This window comes from Leucoraja erinacea, chromosome 10 (assembly GCF_028641065.1).
Source record: "Leucoraja erinacea ecotype New England chromosome 10, Leri_hhj_1, whole genome shotgun sequence".
Taxonomy (NCBI): Eukaryota; Metazoa; Chordata; class Chondrichthyes; order Rajiformes; family Rajidae; genus Leucoraja; species Leucoraja erinaceus.
This window is the reverse complement of record NC_073386.1, coordinates 30520407-30540684: the sequence shown is the minus strand read 5'-3', so window position 1 is coordinate 30540684 and position 20278 is coordinate 30520407. Positions and strand designations below refer to the sequence as shown.

Here is a 20278-nt window from a genome sequence, read left to right as displayed (position 1 = left end):
TTAATGTCAAATATCATTCTGGCTATTACCATTCTTTCTTTGTCACCAGGTTTGTATGTTGGAACTCCAACTAAACAGCTCTGTGGAATTACTTTCACCAGAACAATTACAGATTGGCAATAATTGGTGGTATTGCCAGTTCTGCCTACATTTTGTAAATGAATTATAAAAAAAGAATGCCAGCACCAAAAGGATGCGCTGTGACTTTCAATGATCGGGAGGGCTTACAATTGTTGGGCAGAGATAACATGGAATTGATTTTTTGGATTGGCAGCTTTTGCTTACACTGTATGCTTAAAAAGGTGTTTTAAATGAAGCATACAGTAAGAGAAGAAATTGCAATCTGCAATTTAACCTTATGAGAAAACAAGGTTGCAGAGTGAATTACTTAGCAAAGGGCTGTGTTTATTACAACTGAACCACATGTTTTAAACATGCTTTAACTTGCTTTAAATATACAATCATGAGGAATAATATGTTACTTTGCAGGTGCAACATACATCATCCAGACAGTGTCTAAAATTAGGAAACAAATTACAGCAATTATTTGACATTCCACTGAATGTGCATCAAGTTTATTTTTGGAGCTGCTAGCTCAGTGATAGAAAAACTGAGAGTGGCAAAACATTTTGCTGGAATGTGATAATTATCGTTGCAAGCAAACCTGTACACTGATTTTGTTGTTTTGCTGGCATGAAAAAACAATATAAAACACAGATTTCCATTTCAAAATGTAAGAAACGTATTGTTGCTTAAGCATTGCTTAATTTTTTATCACCATCACTGTTAAGTCTAGCTTTACAATTTATTCTGCAAAACATTAATTTTTTACTCTTTTACATTCATTCTCCATTCACCTCCCTCCAATCACACCCCCGATTACTCTGTAATCTCCTATGATTGTTCCCCTTGTGATGTGTTCCAACACTTTTAATACATTGTTTTTCTGCTATAATTGTCTTTTTTTATAGACACAAAATGCTGGAGTAACTCAGCGGGTGAGGCAGCATCTCTGGAGAGAATGAGTGGGCGACGTTTCGGGTCGAGACCCTTCTTTAGACTGATGTCAGAGGAGGGGGTGGGACAGAGATAGAATGTAGTCTGAGAACTGGGAAGGGGAAGGGGATGGAGAGAGAAAGCAAGGGCTATCTGAAGTTAGAGAAGTCAATGTCCATACCGCTGGGGTGTAAACTACTCAAGCAAAATATGAGGTGCTGTTCCTCCAATTTGCGCTGGACCTCACTCTGACAATGGAGGAGGTCCAGGACAGAAAGGTCAGATTGGGAATGCGAGGGGCAGTTGAAGTGCTGAGCCACCAGGAGATCAGATAGGTTAAGACAGACTGAGCGGAGGTGTTCAGTGAAACGATCCCCGAGCCTGCTCTTGGCCTCTCCGATGTAGAGAAGTTGACACCTGCAACAGCGGATACAGTAGATGAGGCTGGAGCAGGTCGTTATTTATATTGTGGATCCACATTTTCTTTGCATATTCATCTCCCTCCATCTGCTTGAATTTGTTTTAATCATGAACACCCTCATACTTTAGCTCCAGCAATTTTCTCCTGATTAGGTTTGATTTTATGGATATACCTCTTCCTATCCTACTCTATTTTACGTAGGTCTTTGTTGATGTTGCTTTGTTGATGTGAGAAAACTGACAGGCAAGGCAGATAAATTCAAGGCATTATGAAGGTGAAAAGAGGAAAGGGAGTTGCGATATTGATGAGAAAGAACATTATTGCTGCATTTAGAGATTATATTCCTGGTTGATCATCCTGTGAGGCAACAGGGGTTTAATTTGAAATGAGAAAGGGTCATCACTTTAATATGATTTACTAAAGCCCCTCCTACCCAATTCTTACGGGGAAATAGAAGAGCAAATATGTAGAAAGATCACAGATAGGTAGAAATAATAAGGTCATAACTGGGTCTGCCAAAGTGCAAAGGGATCAGATGAGACAGAATGTATTTAGTGAATCCAGGAAAGTGTGCTCAAGAAATATCCGGTAGCCCATTAATTTAATTAGCCTAATAAATTAATTCAAATAAACATGAGATTTTGAGATGTCGAACCAAGGCAGGCGCTTCACAGTGAACAGTAGGGTCCTAGGGAGTGTTGAACATCAGAGGGATTGAGGAGTACATGTACATAGTTCCCTGAAAGTGGTGCCACAGGCAGATAGCTTGATGAAGAAGCTTTTGGCATGCTGGCCATGTCAACGAATTGAGTATAGAAGTCAGGATACAACATTACAGTTGTACAAGATGTTGGAATATAGTGTTCAGTTTTGGTCACCCCAAGACAGGAAAGATGCCATTAAACTGAAAAGAGTGCAGAGAAGATTTACGAGCATGTTGCCAGGAATCAAGGGCCTAAGGTGTAGGGAGAGGTTGGGAAGCTTAGACTTTATTCTGTGCAGTGCAGGAGGCTGAGAGGTGTTCTTATAGAAATGTACAAAATAATGAGGGGAATAGATAGGATGAATGATCAGTCTTTTATCCAGTGTAGAGGAATCAAGAACTAGAAGGCCTAGATTTAAGGGGAAAGATTTAATAGGAATCTGAGGGGCAACTTTCTCACACAGAGGGTGGTGAGTATATAGAAGAAGCTGCCAGGGGAGGTAGTTGAGACTGATGCAATGACAACATTTAAAAGATGTTTGGACAAGTACATGCATAGGAAAGATTCAGATGGATATGGGGCACACACGGGTAAATGGGATGAGCTTAGATGGAGCATCCTGGTCAGCATTGGCAAGTTGGACCAAAGGAACTGTTTCTGTGATTCATGACTTAATGAATCTATAATTTCATTGACGGTTTGAAGGCAATATTTTATTTAGAGTTTAATTTTGTTAATCTCCAATCAAAAGAAACACAGCACCAGATGGTCTGGTTTCCTTAAAGTGCACAACCCATTGACAACACACATGTTGTTATCAAACAACTCAACGGGCATTTGTTAATGTAACGTCAGACCAAATGGACAGAAATAGCGCAGGTGAATGTATTGTTCATTAACAGAGTCTCCAGCCCCTTCATTTTTCCGGAGAAGGAACTGTTCGCGGTAATTTATTAATCAATAAGCAATGACATTTTGATCAGGTCTCAAACTTATTTCAAAATTAAATTGTCTATCCCATAAACCGGTAGGCGGCGCGGCTCTGGCCAGCAGCGGCCTCTGCAGCCTGTCCGCGTTTTATTATTTTTTGTCTGTGTTTTTATGTAGTTTTTGTTATTTTATGTTGGGGTGTGTGTGTGGGGGGAGGGGGGGGGGGAAACTTTTGAATCTCTCCCTGCACTGGAGACCCGACCTTTTCTCGTCGGGTCTCAGGTGTCGTTGAGGCCGCAACGAGGAGCGGCCTCCAACGGGAAGAAGCCGGGGACTCTGGTGACGACTCACAGTTGCCGTCGCGGAGCTGGCCGAGACTGGAGCAGGTGGAGCGGTGGAGGAGCACTGCCGCTGCTGCTGCTGATGCGGAGGCTGCTACTGCGGGTCTGTGGACGGCGGCACCGGGAGCCCGCGGATCCCTGGAGGGAGACCGCTTTTCGGGGCTCCAGGCAACGGCGAATTCTCCCGCCCGTGTTGCGGGGTTGAAGAGCTCCTGGAGCGGGGCCTGACACCACTGCCCCGCGCGGCTGGAATGGCCGCGGGACTTTGCGAGCGCACACCGGGGGCTCCAACACCAAGACCCGGTGTGCGACCTCGCACCACCCGGCGTGGCTTCAATGGCCGCGGGACAATCGCCATCGCCAGCCGGGGGCTTTGACTTTGACTCTGACATCGGGGGGGGGGGGGAGAGTGCAGTGGAGAGATAAGTTTTTTTGGCCTTCCATCACAGCTATGTGATGGATGTTTATGTAAAATGTAATTATGTTGTGTCTGGGGTCTATTTGTGTGTAATGTATGGCTGCAGAAACGGCATTTCGTTTGGACCTCCAGGGGTCCAAATGACAATTAAATTGACTCTTGACTCTCTTGACTCTTGACTCTTGATAAGGCAAACAGAGGCTGTGACAATGCATTGGGCTCCTCAGTTATGTTAGAGTTAGTCATGCACTGGATTTGAACTTCCTGGGAAAAACTAAATTTATAAGTGATTTGGATTGTCACCAACAAACATTAAAAAAAAATAGCCTGGACTTTCTGCTGTCTGACTTCCCGAGCTTTTCCAGCATTTTCTGCTTATTATATTATATATGTTTATCATGGTGTTTTATCATTAATGTTTTATTATTATTAATGTTTAGTGTTTTCCGAGTCATTCGTAACTGTCACTGTATGTCATGTTGTTACTTGTGGGTGGAGCACCAAGGCAAATTCCTTGTATGTGAATACTTGGCCAATAAACTTACTTACTGTATTATATGAAACAATATTAGTTTGTAAATAATTTATCAAAATCATTTGCGTTAATAAATCCAGTGAGAAATAGACAGTAACTGCTTTCTTTACTTTAATTTCTAGATCTCTTTGTACCTTGGTTTGTAAATGGACTTACTCTGCACAAACAGGCTGGGATGACAGCTTCTGGAAGCAGATTGGACTTGAGGATTTGACAGTCAACAATCATTCAAAAATAGGTACATTGCAATAACAGTTGTTAACATGTATGTGTTTAATTGGGTATATAAAATGGGATATTTAATACTTGTTTAATACTTTATCATATAATAGAAGTGTATGCAGCTATAAACAGTTATTCTAATGAAACAACATTCCTGGCTAATAGCTTGAGTACAGGAGGTTCTCTAATATATTTGTGAGATTGTTTCAGAATCCCTCCATTTGGCTGATCCAGGGAATATTTTACTTAATTTAGGTTAGTCGTATTTGGATCTACTTGCCATTGAAATAAATGCAAATTAATTTCTGCAAATTAATATTAAGTTTCGGGTGGTTACAACCCATTACCATTGGCTGAAGGGTGGGTTAAGAACTCAGTTTGCTTTGAGCTTGAAACCCAAATTGAAAACATACAGGCATTCTAATCAGAGTTATGTGTTACCAATAGAGTCATAGAGTCATAAATTAATACAGTGGGAAACAGACTCTTCAGCCCAATTCGCTCACACCGGCCAACAATGTCCCAGCTACCCTAGTCCCACTTGCCTGCGCTTGGTCCATATCCTTTCAAACCTGTCCTATCCATGTACCTGTCCAACTGTTTCTTAAACAATGGGATAGTCCCAGCCTCACTACCTCCTCTGGCAGCTTGTTCCATACACCCACCACCCTCGGTGTGAAAATGTTACCTCTCAGATTCCTATTAAATCTTTTCCCCTTCATCTTGAACCTATGCGATATTACAAATTCTTCAAGCACCATTTTACACTTGATTTTACCTCAAACCAAGGACTAGTGTATTGTGTATTAGTATACAGCTCTTTGTATTGTGATAATTACTTAAATCTGTGATTATCACAAGAATAATTTTAACACCACTTTTGCTCCTTGTAGCTACTTTCCACTCTCATTTCACGCTGAGACTTCTTAAAGAATAGAACATGCTCACAAAAATAAGTGGCTATTACATTTTTTTTTCCTTTTGACTTCCTGCCAAAAAACTGGAAGAATGTGCTTCCCTCTTATTTTAGGATATTTGGCAAACACCGTACAGACTGGCCCCAATATTCAACAGTTATTGTTGATCATCCTCATTGGTATATTATCGTCATGTGTACTGACAATGAAAAATCTTGTTTTACATGCTATCTTGTCAAATCACATTATACATGAGCACAAGCAAGTATAAGTAAGTACAACAGGTTGGCACAGAGGTAGTTGCTGCCGTACAACCTCGGAGACCCAGGTTCGATCCTGACCTCGGGTGCTGTCTGTATGGTTTGCATGTTCTCCCTGTGAATGCCTGGGCTATTTCCGGGAGCTCTGGTTACCTCCCACATTCCAAAGACATGCAGCTTTGTAGGTTAATTGCCTTCTGTAAATTGGCCCTCATGTGTAGGAGAGAACTAGTGTACGGGGGATTGTTGGTCAATGTGGCCTTAGTGGCTCAAAGGGCCTGTTTCAAAGGTATTCTATTGTCACATGTACCAATTAAGGTACAGCAATATGCAAATTACCATGCAGCCAGATGAAAAATAAAAATCAACAAGACACACAACTACATAAAAGTTAACATAAACATCCACCACAACGGATTCCCCACATTCCTTACTGCGATGGAAGGCAAAAAAAGTCCAATCTTCTTTCTCTTTATTTTCCCGCGGTCGGGGCAGTTGAACCATCTGTCGGGCGATCGAAGCTCCTGCAGCTGGTGGTTGAAGCCCCCGCGTTGGGGTGATCAAAACTCCCGTGTCAGGGCAATCGAAACTACCGCGGCTTGGAGTTCCCGAAATCGGTCTCTGACCAGAGACGGCGGGCTCCGTGATGTTAAAGCCCACAAGCACCCATGGTTGGAGGCCCCCAGGGGCCGCGGCTCCACGATGTTAAAGTCCCGTTGGCACCCGCAGTGGAGCTCTCAGAAGTCGGTCTCCAGGAAAAGCCGCCAACTCCTCGATGTTAGGCCGCAGTGTGGATTGAGATACGATACAGAAAAATAATCGCATCTCCGTCGTGGTAAGAGATTAGAAAAAGGTTTCCCTCAACTCACCCACCCCCCCCACCTGCCACATAAAACAAGCTAAAGAACACTAAAAACATACGTTTAACATATTATTAAAACACAAAGAAGGAAAGGACAGACAGACTGTTGGCGAGGCAGCCATTGCTGGCGCCACCCAGTGATGTATCCACACTGTATCTCTAAACTAAACTAAAGCTAAAGGGAAAAAAAACAGAGTGCCAAATATAATGTTGCAGTGATACATTCTACTGTAATTATTACTGAGCCGTGGTTTGTCTTCATTGCAAGAGGTTTTTAACACAGGAGCAAGGAGATATTAATGTAATTATACAGAGTCATGGGTCGATCATACCTTCAGAACTGTGCAATTTTGATATCCTTATTTATGAAAGGTCATACTTGACACAGGAATGCAACGAAGAACACTAGGCTGATTCATGGATGGTGGCATTGTCATCTGAAGAGAGATTAGTTATGGTTTGTGTTCACTACACTTGGGAAGAATGAGAGGAGATCAGATATAGAAATATCGAAAATTGACCTGACAGGTTGGATGCAGGAAAGATGTTTCCCCTGGATGGACGCAATGTAACCACCTTGGGATATGATGTAAGACATTTGGGACTGAGATGAGGAGCAATTTCTTCACTAAGAAGGTAATGGAATTCTCTACACATCGAAGGCTGTAGATGTAAATTCGCTGTCCACATTTCAGGAGGAAGATCGATTACTATCCACAAAAAGCATTAATGGATACCGATAGAGTAAAATAATGTATTGAGGTAGAGGATCTGCCATGATTATATCCAATGCCAAGATAGCCTAGAAAGAGCTTAGAGGCCTACTCGTGTTTTTATTTTTTAATATTTGTATGTTCTATATGCATGGTGAGAGGGGAAGGAATAACCCTTTTCCCAGGATGGAAATATCAAATATTCGGGGGCATTGCTTTAAGGTGAAAGGGACAAAGTTTAAAGGTGTGCGTGTCGTGTTTTTTTGCACAGAGCGGGTAGAGTGCCTGGAATGCACTTCCAGGGGTAGTGGTCGAGAAAACGATAGTGGTATTTAAAAAATATTTGGGTAAGCACATGGATATACTGGGAAAGGAGGGATGTGGATTATGTGCAGGCAGATATGAGTTGGTCTCAGCATCTTGTTTGGTCCAGACATTGTGGGATAAAGAGCATGTAGGTAGTGTCGATAGAAGCGTCTATATGTTTCTGGCCATTGCACATTTAACTGCAGAGCTTTGCCAGTTGCTACAGGGATATATGCATCACATATAATTGACATATGCAGTAATGTTACTGGTGAATAATGGCCTGAGACTTTCCTGAATTTATAAATGTGCCTTTTCTCCACTGATCTTCCACCATTACATAACTGAAAATTAAGTTTTGATACTGGGCAGTCCACCCCTTGCCTGCAGATTCATACCTGATGTTAGGCTTTCCAGACTTTGCTTATTAAATTTCTCCTTTCAAGAATGACCTATATCCGTATATTGCCTTGCTGAGCACAGGTGCACATTACAATCCTTCAGAAGTGTGACCATTGGTGCAAATGGGCAACATGATTGCCTTTTTATAAATATAGAAATTCCACAAATGACTAGCTTATTTGTTTCAGAGATATTGGTCGAAGAATAAATATTGGCCAAAACTCTGAGATGAACTCCCTAGTACTCTTTTGAAACTAATGCTGTCCTTTACAATGCTAAACGATGCTATAGAGGCCTTCTATCCTCTTTAGACTTTATTTCTAATAGCTGGCGTGACATTAACTGTCTCAACTTTTCCACTCCCCTTACGTACTCTAACCTCACCCCCTCTGAACGTGCAGCCTTACGCTCACTCTGCAGCAACCCTGACATTATCATCACACCCACCTGCAACAGAGGTGCCCAGCTGACTTCTACCATTCTGAGGCCAAGCGCCAGGTCTTGAATACCTTCTCCTACTTATCCTTGGTCCACAAATAAGCACCAGGCCATAATCTCACAGACCATCTCTGACGTTAACACTTCCGGCAGTCTGCCCTCCACAGCCTCCAACCTTATCGTTCCCCAGCCCCGAACCCGGTTTTACTTTCCTCCCAAAATTTATAAACAGAACAGTCCTGGCAGATCCATTGTTTCTGCCTGCTCCTGTCCCACTGAATTCATTTCCACATTCCATGACTCCATCCCATCTCCCCTTGTCCAATCCCTCCCGACCTGTCCAAGACACATCATACGCCCTACGTCTCGTCAATGATTTCCGTTTTCAAGGCCCACACTCCCTCATATATACTATCTGAGTCTGCAGAAGGGTCTCGACCAAAAACGTTACCCATTCGTTCCCTCCAGAGATGCTGCCTGTCCCACTGATTCACTCCAACATTTTGTATCTATCTTTTTAATGTTAAGAGGATCTTTAACATTTATTTGAGAAGACAGATGGGAATTCTTGTATTTCGACAAAAGCTTAACATTGTTTAAATGTAAAATGCTGCACTTGCATGGCATGTGTTCTACCAAGTTTGCTGATTTTTTATGTTGATGAAAGCCATTCCTTTTAGGTCTTTTTTTCTCTCCTTAGCAGCTGTTATTTTTATTGTAGTGGATGAGCTGCTTAAATTGTAGGGTTACACCCTTCCACCAGAACAAAGCTGTGCACTGCTGGTAGAGTATTTCCCTGGACCAAACACTCAGTTAAGGCCTGGGCTCTGCGTCCCATTTCACCCCCCATAATTACAGTAATGTAACTGCTCTGGGATAGAGGTGGACCCTCCTTATTTTCAACTCTTAATTACAATAAGAGCCCTGAAAATATAAATTATTGTAACGACATCATCTTACAGATGAGATGAATAATTTTACAGAGAAGATGGAACATGCTGTTTTCAGATGTTATAAAAATAATGGTTCTAAAATAAATATTCTTCATAAAAATAAACTGCAATTCCGATAACATATTTTCAGTCTTGTTCAAGGATTTTTAATGCAGATCATCACAATTTGTGACACAATGTTTAATTTGGATGATATGCCAAAATAAATGATGTAAACCTTTGATGACAACATTTTTGTAGTATTTTCTTCATTGTTTAAAGATAGAGATACAGCATGGAAATAGGTCCTTAGGCCCACCCTGTCCACACCGACAAATGATTACTAGTTCTAACCTACACATTAGAGACAATTTACAGAAGCCAATTGACTTACAAACCAATACGTCTTTGGAATGTGGGAGGAAACCAGAGCATCAGGAGGAAACCCACACAGTCACAGGGAGAAAGTGCAAACTCCATACAGACAGCACCCATTGTCAGGATCGAACCTCTGGCACTGTAAGGTAGCAACTCTGCACTGTGCCGCTCTTGTTATTTTGTTCATTTGGTTCTTCCCATTTAGCCATCTAGAGATTTTGCTACCAATCCCACCTATGTAAATTAAAGTTACCAGACAGATTAATGATCAGTTGTAGGTTTAAAGAGGGTTGCTACTATTGTAAAAAATTCAGAAGAGTTCTTCAATTCTTAGTAAACATTTTTGGCACTTATAAGATCTATCGATGCATGTTATCCATCTCCCTTTGCACTATAAAGTAAACAGAATGATATGCACAAGAAATTGGCTGCAATTAGAGTACTTAGCAATTCTAATGGAAATTTTGGATCATGGACAAAAAAAGATAAAAGGAGTATTTGCTCCTTCCAGCTCTCCACACTTCTAGATACTCCACAATAATATATTGGCCATCCCTACCAGCAGTCCATCACGAAGACTAAGAATATATTGAGTGCCCAGAGTCTAAAAAATCAATCAACCTTTACCTTATTTTCCGTGTAATTATCACCTTTTATTCACTCACATATGCAGCAACACTACTTTCTTGCTGTACTTTTAATGTAGAAAACAGTTCCAAAACAGCTTATGGAGACATAAGGAAACATACTTCTTATGGAGACAAGGAAGCCAAGAATTCGGAAAAATAATACATTTTAAAAGATGAGGAATCACTGAGTAAAAAGAGAAATTTATGAAGGTTAGACTAGGCACTAGATACCTTTGAGACTAGGTAGTGAACATACTCGTATGGGTCAAGGGGATGATTCTGCACCATGACCTTAGAATCAGGAATGGTCAGTTTGGGAACAAGGGGTTGTAAAAATAAAGAATTATTCAAAAATACAGAGGAACATGGCTGGACAGTGATAAGATTTTGTGCTTAATTATACCAAAATATAAATACATTGTTTTCACATATCAAAGTTGCAATAGTACAAGGGAGATGAATCAGTATTGGGTTTCTCTGGCAGCATCCAGCAAACTAACATTTTCAATGTATGGAATACACCTATCAAACAATGCAATGTTTTCAAACAACCTGTAATTTTGAAATACATTCTGTTTAATCTGCACATTGCTCCTTTCATCTAGACAGCTGAGATGTTTAGATTTGAGTGCTGTGGTGTTACCCACTGATGCCTATCTTTTTGTGGCACCAGAAAACCTCAAGAATTTCAAAGCCCACTTAACAGCTGTGCTTTTTTACATTTTTGTTACATTTAATGTCCAAGATTTAATGTGATGGCAATTGTACCATTTCACAAATTATCATTTCTTGAAGTAAACCTTGACTGTCTCGAGCACATTTTTTCTCTGTTTGCAGATTTTCAGTGAATCAACATTATGTGTAATTGCTGGGAATCTAGAAGAAAAAGAGTGTGTCGTTGTGACAACTGGTGACATTACCAACACTGTTATTGTATACACTAATGACCCAGATCTATATGGTTAACAATAATCTGCTCACTGAGCTAAGAAGAGTCTTGACTCATGGTATAAAGCACTCTTTAAAATAAAAGACACAGAAATCAGAATTTACGGGTTACAATGGCTCAAATATTACAATCAAATGCAAAAGTATCTGAATTTTAAATAGGTAATAAGATAAATGTCTAATTTATTTTGCACAAATAACATTTTAATTTCTGTGTGAATAATTTACACACTGTCTCTTGTAGAATGTGTTATGCTAACTCATCTTGTGTAGGGTGAAGTTGTACTAATGGGCCTGTCCCACATAGGCATATTTTTAGGCAACTGCAGGAGACTATGCAGTCGCTACATGTTCGTGGATGGTTGCTGGGGAGTCGCCTTCATGGTCGTGAGGAGTTCCCGCATTCTGGGAATTAGTCGTGCCCTCATTGTGGTCACCGCGAATTTTTCAACATGTTGAAAAATTAGCGGCGACTAGAATGAAGCCGCCATGGATTGTAGCGAGAATTCTCGAGCCGTAGGTGGGTCGCCAGGAGCTCCTAATGGGTTGCCAGGAGGTCGAAGGTTCGCGTAGGTTCTCATAGACTGTAGCCGGTGCTGACTGGTGAATTTCATTAGCTCATTGGGGGAAAGAAACGTAAGCAGTAGTTTTCAGAACCAAGGATAACTGACCGGTAATGTTAAATGTCCGCCGAGTTTCACAGCCGTGTATCTTTGTTGAAAAATTTGCAGCGACCATAATGAGGCCACGACTAGTTCCCAGAATGTGGGAACTCCTCACGACCATGAAGACGACTCTCCGGCAACCACCGGCAAACATACATGTGGTGACCACGTGGCGACCGCATAGACTCCTGCATTCGCCTAAAAAGTCGCCTAAGTGGGACAGGCCGATAAGACCTTGTATGGCTCTGTTGCCTAACCCAATGTGGTTGGGCCAGAAAATCACCAAAATCTAACCCAAACTTACTGCATGATATTTGTCAGCCATACAGATAATAAATATTGTTAGTAAAGTAGATTCTAATTCATTAAAAATATTCACTTCTAAAAGAAAAATTAAATTGCAGATGAGAGCAGAAATACAGTTGGAAAAGATGCAGGAATACCAATCTTTATTGGCCTTATATATGAGCATATTTGATATGCTTGAGTGGTGTTGCATGTAGTCCAATCATTCCCTTCAGTGAAGATTGTAGAATTAAAAATTGAACAGATATTCAGAATAAAACTCACTGAATATCCCAAGATCATGTAAATTAAGTTTGGACCCTTAAAATGCTTTGAATATGAGGGATGGTGAATGTCATTATGAAAAGAGCAAGCTTACACGTATATACTGATTTTTTTTTAAGGTAGCACAGATAAAAGAGAATGGTGTTATAATTTTTGATAGAAATTATAATTTATTTTGCAAAGAGTGCAGTATTATAATTACATAATTTTGAAGTGTCGCTTCATGTGAAAAATGGACTCGCTTTCCTGCAAATATTTTGAAACGCTAGACCTTTGGCAAGTTTCACTGGTGTTTTTTTTTAATACCTGGAAGAAATCTCACCCAGACAAATGATTTGGCCCCATTTAAACGTGCTTACATCCCTTAAAGCTTTTACACTGTGCTCATCTTACGCACCTCCGTCCTATATTTAACCCTAGGATGTCGCCTCCCCATGTCTTCTTAAAACTTACCTTCCTACTTCTCTCTATCATTAGAAAATGTAGCAAAGTTACCTTTGGCATCTTCTTCCATGTCACTTACATAAATTGTAAAAGCTTGAGTCCCTTGCTCAGATTCTTGTGGCATACCACACATTGCATAATGCCAAACTAAGCAAGACCCTTCTATGCATACACTTAGTTTCCTGTTTGCCAGCCAAGCTTCTGCCCATGCCAATATGTTACAGCCTACATCGTTTTCCATTTTATTTTCCATGTAAACCTTTGATGCAGCACCTTATTAGATGGTTTCTGGAAACTAAATATATTATATCCACTAGTTCTCCTAAATCCAAAGCACATATTTTTTTTCAAAGAACATCCAAAAAACTGGTCAAACATAATTTAGTTTTTCCAAAACCCACATTGACTTTGCCTGATTACCTTGAACGTTTCTCAGCATCCTCCTGTAACATTTTTCAATAATAACTTTCCCAATAACTGTCAAAGCCCCAAACTCTGCAATTTCATTCTGAAATTCTACTTGCATGTTTTGTGATTTTATAACACCCCCCCCCCTCCAGCCTTTGTATCTCATGTCCCTCACTAGAGCAGTCTTCAGCTCTATATCACATCCTGACAGAGTTTAGGAGTGAAATTGTGATAGTCAGGAATAACCGTAAAGCAGTGGAGTCAGAATGAGTCAGAGGACGGATTTCAGAATGGGCAGTGGTCTTTGATGTTTGTGAAATGTAATCCCCCAGCAGTTATCATTTTCCATGTGTTAGGAGCATGATGTTGATATTTAAATTTGCAACCTTACGTGAAGTAGCCAGCTCAGAACGGCAGACATGCATATTGAAAGAGTTGCAAGTGAGCTGTGCCAAAGACCCAGTATCTAAACCTTTGTTGTTAATAATAACTATCACTGGAAATCACTTAGAAATTAGATGAATGAGAAAACGTAAAATTATTAAGGGATTGGACACGGTAGATGCAGGAAACATGTTCCCGATGTTGGGGGAGTCCAGAACCAGGGTCACAGTTTACGAATAAAAGGGTAGGCCATTTAGAACTGAGATGAGGAAAAACTTTTTCACACAGAGACTTGTGAATTTGTGGAATTCTCTGCCTCAAAATGCAGTGGAGGCCGATTCACAGGATGCATTCAGAAGAGAGTTGCTCTTAGGGCTAGCGAAATCAAGGGATATGGGGAGAAGGTACTGATTGTGGATGATCAGCCATGATCACATTGATTGGCGGTGGTGGCTCGAAGGGCCGAATGGCTTACTCCTGCATCTATTGTCTATGTATCTATGTATCTAAAACATACAAATGTGAAAACATAAAAATGTCCAGCCTGTAGTAATTGGCCTATTTATCCACTTTCTCTGTCCTACCCAGGAATTTAAAAAATTCCTAATGGAATGCTGTTGCTATGTCAGCACTTTCTATACAAGTTGATAAATCTATCGCATAGCTTAAAAGCTCTTTAAGTTGTTTTTATGTTATATTTAAATTTTGGGAGACCTTTCGGCATGCACAAAATATTTTGAGCCTGAAGTGTTTGCTTGTATTTGGAAGCAGCATAGAGTGCTGAACACGATGCTCACTTGTTTGACGTTGTCAGGGTGTTCAGTTATGTTCAAAAGACCTGACATGATGGTGCCCTACAACTGCTTTTTTATATGGGTTGCCTTAGGAATGAGATGTCTCCTACAGGGTGCTTGATTGCCCGTATTTCAGTCTGGTTGAATTCCGTGTAGGGCTACCTCAAGGCATAGACAACCTGTTGCATTCACACAATGGCTTTGAGAACTAGTTAGCCCCCAACCCCGCCCCCACCATCCCTGGCTTGTGGCCTATCAATGTGGGGAGCGTTATTGGAGCTAATGAATGCCCGTCACAATTGTTGGCATACAGAAGCATCCGGTAACACATGAAATATTTAAAATATTAAATAAATTAAATTACACCGAGACTTAAAAAATCTGCCTCACACAATGAAAACAATTAAAAATGTTGAAATTAACAAATAAATAGAAAAAAAAGTTCTGCTAATCTTTCTCCTAGCAATAGATGCATCCCATTCATTTGAAGATAAACACAAAATGCTGGAGTAACTCAGTGGGACAGGCAGCATCTCTGGAGAGAAGCAATGCTGCCAGAAGGGTTTCGACCCAAAATGTCTCCAGAGATGTTGCCTGAGGTCCCGTTAAGTTACTCCAGAATTTTGTGTCTATCTTTGATTTAAACCGGCATCTGCAGTTCTTTCCTATCCCAATCATTTGAATTGTACTGCTGGACGCATCAGGTTTTGCCTATTGAAGGTTTAGTGGGCAGATTGCCAGCCCATTGTTTGGGAAATCTGCGATGGTTCTTGCTGCCTTGCCCTAACCCTTTGCCTCCTCCTCTAGTATATTATTGTAGAGCAGTTTTATTTTAATGTTGTGCTCAACCAAATCCCAAATATGAAAAGTATTAACAGGAATATCTTGGATTAGTAATTATGTACATTTGGAAATATTAATCTATGGAAAGCACCATAACCTCCAAAATATTCATGAGCTGTTTTCCTTTAAAGCATTTTTTTTGGAGCATTGATATGTATCATATGCCTTGGGATTTCATGCAATCCAGCCAGATGGGATAAAACTATCTTAGACAGCTGCTAAAACCCCAAGTGACATTTGTGCAGTCTGAAACCATCTAAATTCACAGCACAACCTGCCTCACAGCTCTTTTCAGTTGGGACTGATTCAGTGATGCCCTGTGGGAACTGGGGAACGTCTATGTTTGTGCAGTGGGAGTTATTTTATACACAGTTTGATGGAGAGATTATAAAGGTTTCTATCCATGGGATTAGTATCATTAAATGCCTGGTGTACACATTTGTGATATGTTGAGTTTTTTTTAAACTCTGACTGATTCCCTGATTTTGTGTTCCTGCCAAGAAATGATAGGACTCTGCACCACATTTCATACCTTGACACTTCATCCTTCAGTTTGATGTACATATTGGTTCTGAAATTACACTTTGGGTGTTCATGAACAAGCACTCAAGCCAAAATTCCTGGCTGCCTTTTAACTCTGTTGTAACATGAACCATTTAGTTGAAATGAGTTAAATATATCTTTCCAACTGCACTAATTTATTCTGTAAATATTAGACAAAGATACATATTTTTTAATTAACTCGTCTTTATTTCTACTTGGTGGCTGAAGCTGAGATCTGTTTTCATACTTGGGGCTTTCCCTAGTGCTTTTTGCCCAAATGATTCTTTTTCAAAACTGAAGCTGGGTAACATATCAGGATCATAGATCATGGAGATGCCTTCAAGTTTAAGCTGTGGCAGGAACACCGACTGAATTCCCCATTTCTAATTCAGAACATTATGAACAATTGTATTGTCCAGCACAGACCTTAGTAGCTCAAAAGTAATGCAAGTCAAGTCAGGCTTATCGTCCTAGCACAAGTACAGTCAGGTATAGGTATAGGTACAAGTCAGGTTTGTGCAGTAGCATTGCAGACACGTCAATCCAGATAACACAAAGAACATAAATTAAACATAAGTTATACAAGGCAATGAGAAGAATGTGCTAAAAAAGACATGAATGGAAAATACAATGAGAAAAAAGTCTGTGGTTGTGCAAGTGTTGCTCCATAGGATTCTGTTGCTGAGACAAAATTAAGGTGTGTAGGTCGTTTCATGAACCTGGTGGTTGTAGCAAAGTAGCTGTTCCTGAACCTGGTGTTGTGGGTCTTCAGGCTTCTGTAACTCCTGCCTGATAGTAACAGCAAGAAGAGGGCATAGCCAAATCCTTGATAATAGATGCTGCCTTTTTGAGTCAGCACCTGATGTAGATACTGGAGAGGGCTGTGCCCATGATGGACTGAGCCCACCATTTTCTTCAGCCTCTTGGCAGATATAAAGGGAAATCCAAAGAGATTTTATAAATACATTAAGGGAAAGAGGGTGACCAGAGAGAAAATAGGGCCTATTAGGAACCAAAGTGGACATCTCTGCGAGGAGCCAAAGGAGATGAGCAAGGTTCTTCGAATATTTCTCCTCTGTTTACTGTGGAGAAAGATGGGAAGACTGGGGAACTTGGAACAGTTAATGGAAGTGTCTTGAGGATTGGCAGTATTGCAGTCGAGGAGATGCTAAACGTCTTAAGGCATATGAAGGTGGATAAATCTCCTTGGCCTGATCAAATATATTCGAGGATACTGTGGGAAGCTGGAGAAGAAGTTGCAGGTGCCCTGGCTAAGACACATGAATGATCATTAGATATGGGTGAGATGCCAGAAGACTGAAGGGTGGCTAATGTTGTACCTCTATATAAGAAGAGTTGCAAGGAAAAGCTTGGGAACTATAGACCAGTGAGCCTAACATCTGTGGTAGGCAAGTTACTGGAGAGTATTCTGAAGGATAAGATATAAATGCATTAGGGGCTGATGAGGGAGAGTCGGCATGATTTTCTGCATAGGAGATTGTGTCTTAGAAATCTGTTATAACGTTTTTTGAAGATGTTTATGAGGGCAGAGCTGTAGACGTTGTGTATATTGATTTCAGCAAGGCATTTGACAAGGTTCTGCATGCTAGGGTGCCAATCCTGACTATGGGTGCTGTCTGTATGGAGTTTGCACATTCTCGCTGTGACTGCTTGGTTTTTCTCCGGGTGGTCCGATTTCCTCATCATTCCAAACACGTTCAGCTTTTGTAGGTTCATTACCCTATAAATTGTCCCCAGTGTGTAGCAACAAACAAGTGTATGGGTGATCATGGGTCGGTGTGGACTCAGTGGACCAAAGGGCCTGTTTCCACACTGTATCTCTAAAACTAAAAACTAAAAGGGTCTCGGCCCAAAACGACAGCTATCCATGTTTCCAGAGATGCTGCCTGACCTGTTGAGTTACTCCAGCACATTGTGTCCTTTTGTGTATGAACCAGCAACTGCAGTTCCTTGTTTCTGCAGTGAAAATATTAATTCTAAATATCTACTCTCTGATCTGACCTTTAAGTGTACTTCCACAGCACATTTGCTAGGCAAGCTGAGGAGAGATCCCGGTTACAGAGCAAACCTCCAAGCATGCATATGAATGCAGAGGTTTTGTGCTGACATTATTTAAATGCAGGACACAAAAACCTTAATCTGAATTGGTATTTACTTGCTGTTGAATTTTGTAACCTTGGAACACACAAACATTCAACTTTTCCACCCTGTTCTGGCTCCAAAACATATTTAAAGATATTTTGTTATCGTGCATTGTTTGTGGTGGATACAAAGCTCTGTTGCCATGGACAGATCCCACAACTGTTTGATTTACTGGGTGGAGGTTTGAAGGTAAAGCACCTTAAGGTGGCTCATTGCCATCCTAGTGCAGTTATTTTGTTCTTACAGCAAAACAAGTTACCACCTTGATATTGTACTAGGTAGAAGCTTAAACTTGAATTTTGTACACAAATAAATCCTACTTTTTATTTTCTTTATTTTAGACAGGGTGCCCATGCCCATTAAGTACCAGAAATTACTGCATACTCAGCTGTTAAAGGCAAAGAAAATGATTGAGAAATGCCCTGTGCTCTGAATTAATAATGGGCTGTTCTGCATATTCAACAGGGGGACCGTGCCCAACGTCAATTACAGGTTGCCTCTGGTAGTTCTTTATTCTAAGTAAGCTATGTCAGGATGCCCTGCAGGTATTTGTAGCTTGCCAGTCTCATAAACAAAGGTGGAGATGTGTGAGACTGCAGGTGCTGGAATATTGAGCAAAAACCAAAGTGCTGTAGGAACTCAGCAGGTCAGCCAGCATTTGTGATGAGACAGTCAGCATTTCAAGCTGGAACACTTCATCAGACTGAAATCATCAGACTGTTGAAGAGTTATGACCGAAATGTCATCTGTCCATTTCAATAGATACTAGGTGCAGGAGTAGGCCATTCGGCCCTTCGAGCCAGCACCGCCATTAAATGTGATCATGGCTGATCATCCCCAATCAGTACCCCGTTCCTGCCTTCTCCCCATATCCCCTGACTCAGCTATTTTTAAGAGCACTATCTAGTTCTTTCTTGAAAGCATCCAGAGAACCTGCCTCTACCGCCTTCTGAAGCAGATAATTCCACAGACTCACCACTGTCTGTGAGAAAAAGTGTTTCCTCATCTCCGTTCTAAATGGCTTACTCCTTATTCTTAAACTGTGGCCCCTGGTTCTGGAATCCCCCAACATCGGGAACATGTTTCCTGCCTCTAGCTTGTCTAAACCCTTAACAATCTTATATGTTTCAATGAGATTCCCTCTCATCCTTCTAAACTCCAGAGTGTACAAGCACAGCTGCTCCATTCTCTCAGCATATAACAGTCCTGCCATCCCGGGAATTAACCTTGTAAACCTATGCTGCACTCCGTCAATAGCAAGAATGTCCTTCCTCAAATTAGGGGACCAAAACTGCACACAATACTCCAGGTGTGGTCTCACTAGGGGTCTGTACAACTTCAGAAGGACCTCTTTGCTCCTATATTTGATTCCTCTTGTTATAAAGGCCAACATGCCATTCGCTTTCTTCACTGCCTGCTGTACCTGCATGCTTACTTTCATAGACTGATGTACAAGGACCCCCAGATCCCGTTGTACTTTCCCTTTTCCCAACTTGACGCCATTTAGATAGTAATCTGCCTTCCTGTTTTTGCTACCAAAGTGGATAACCTCACATTTTTCCGCATTAAACTTCATCTGCCTTGCATCTGCCCACTCTCCCAACCTGTCCAAGTCACTATCATAGCATCCTCCTCGCAGTTCACACTGCTACTCAGCTTTGTGTCATCTGCAAATTTGCTAATGTTACTTTGAATCCCTTCATCCAAATCATTGACGTATATTGTAAATAGCTGCGGTCGCAGCACTGAGCCTTGCAGTACCCCACTAGTTACTGCCTGCCATTTTGAAAGGGACCCGTTAATCCCTACTTTTTGTTTCCTCTGCCAACCACTTCTCTATCCATGTCAGCACTCTACCCCCAATACCATGTGCCCTAATTTTGCCCACTAATCTCCTATGTGGGACCTTATCAAATGCTTTCTGAAAGTCCATGTACACTACATCCACTGGCTCTCCCTTGTGCATTTCCCTAGTTACATCTTCAAATAATTCCAGAAGATTAGTCGAGCATGATTTCCCCTTCGTAAATCCATGCTGACTCAGAACGATCCTGTTACTGCTATCCAAATGTTCGGCTATCTCATCTTTTATAATTGACTCCAGCATCTTCC

General features: G+C 41.0%; 1 protein-coding gene across 3 annotated transcripts in view; it reads left to right on the top strand.

The window, feature by feature from the left end:
- The window catches only part of fggy (FGGY carbohydrate kinase domain containing), a 165287-nt gene that overhangs the window by 56760 nt on the left and 88249 nt on the right, over nt 1-20278 (top strand). For all 3 annotated transcript variants that reach the window (XM_055641858.1, XM_055641857.1, XM_055641859.1), the window contains exon 7: nt 4468-4583. In XM_055641858.1, coding sequence (XP_055497833.1) covers nt 4468-4583 — 116 coding nt within the window. The remainder of the gene's footprint in view (nt 1-4467; nt 4584-20278) is intronic.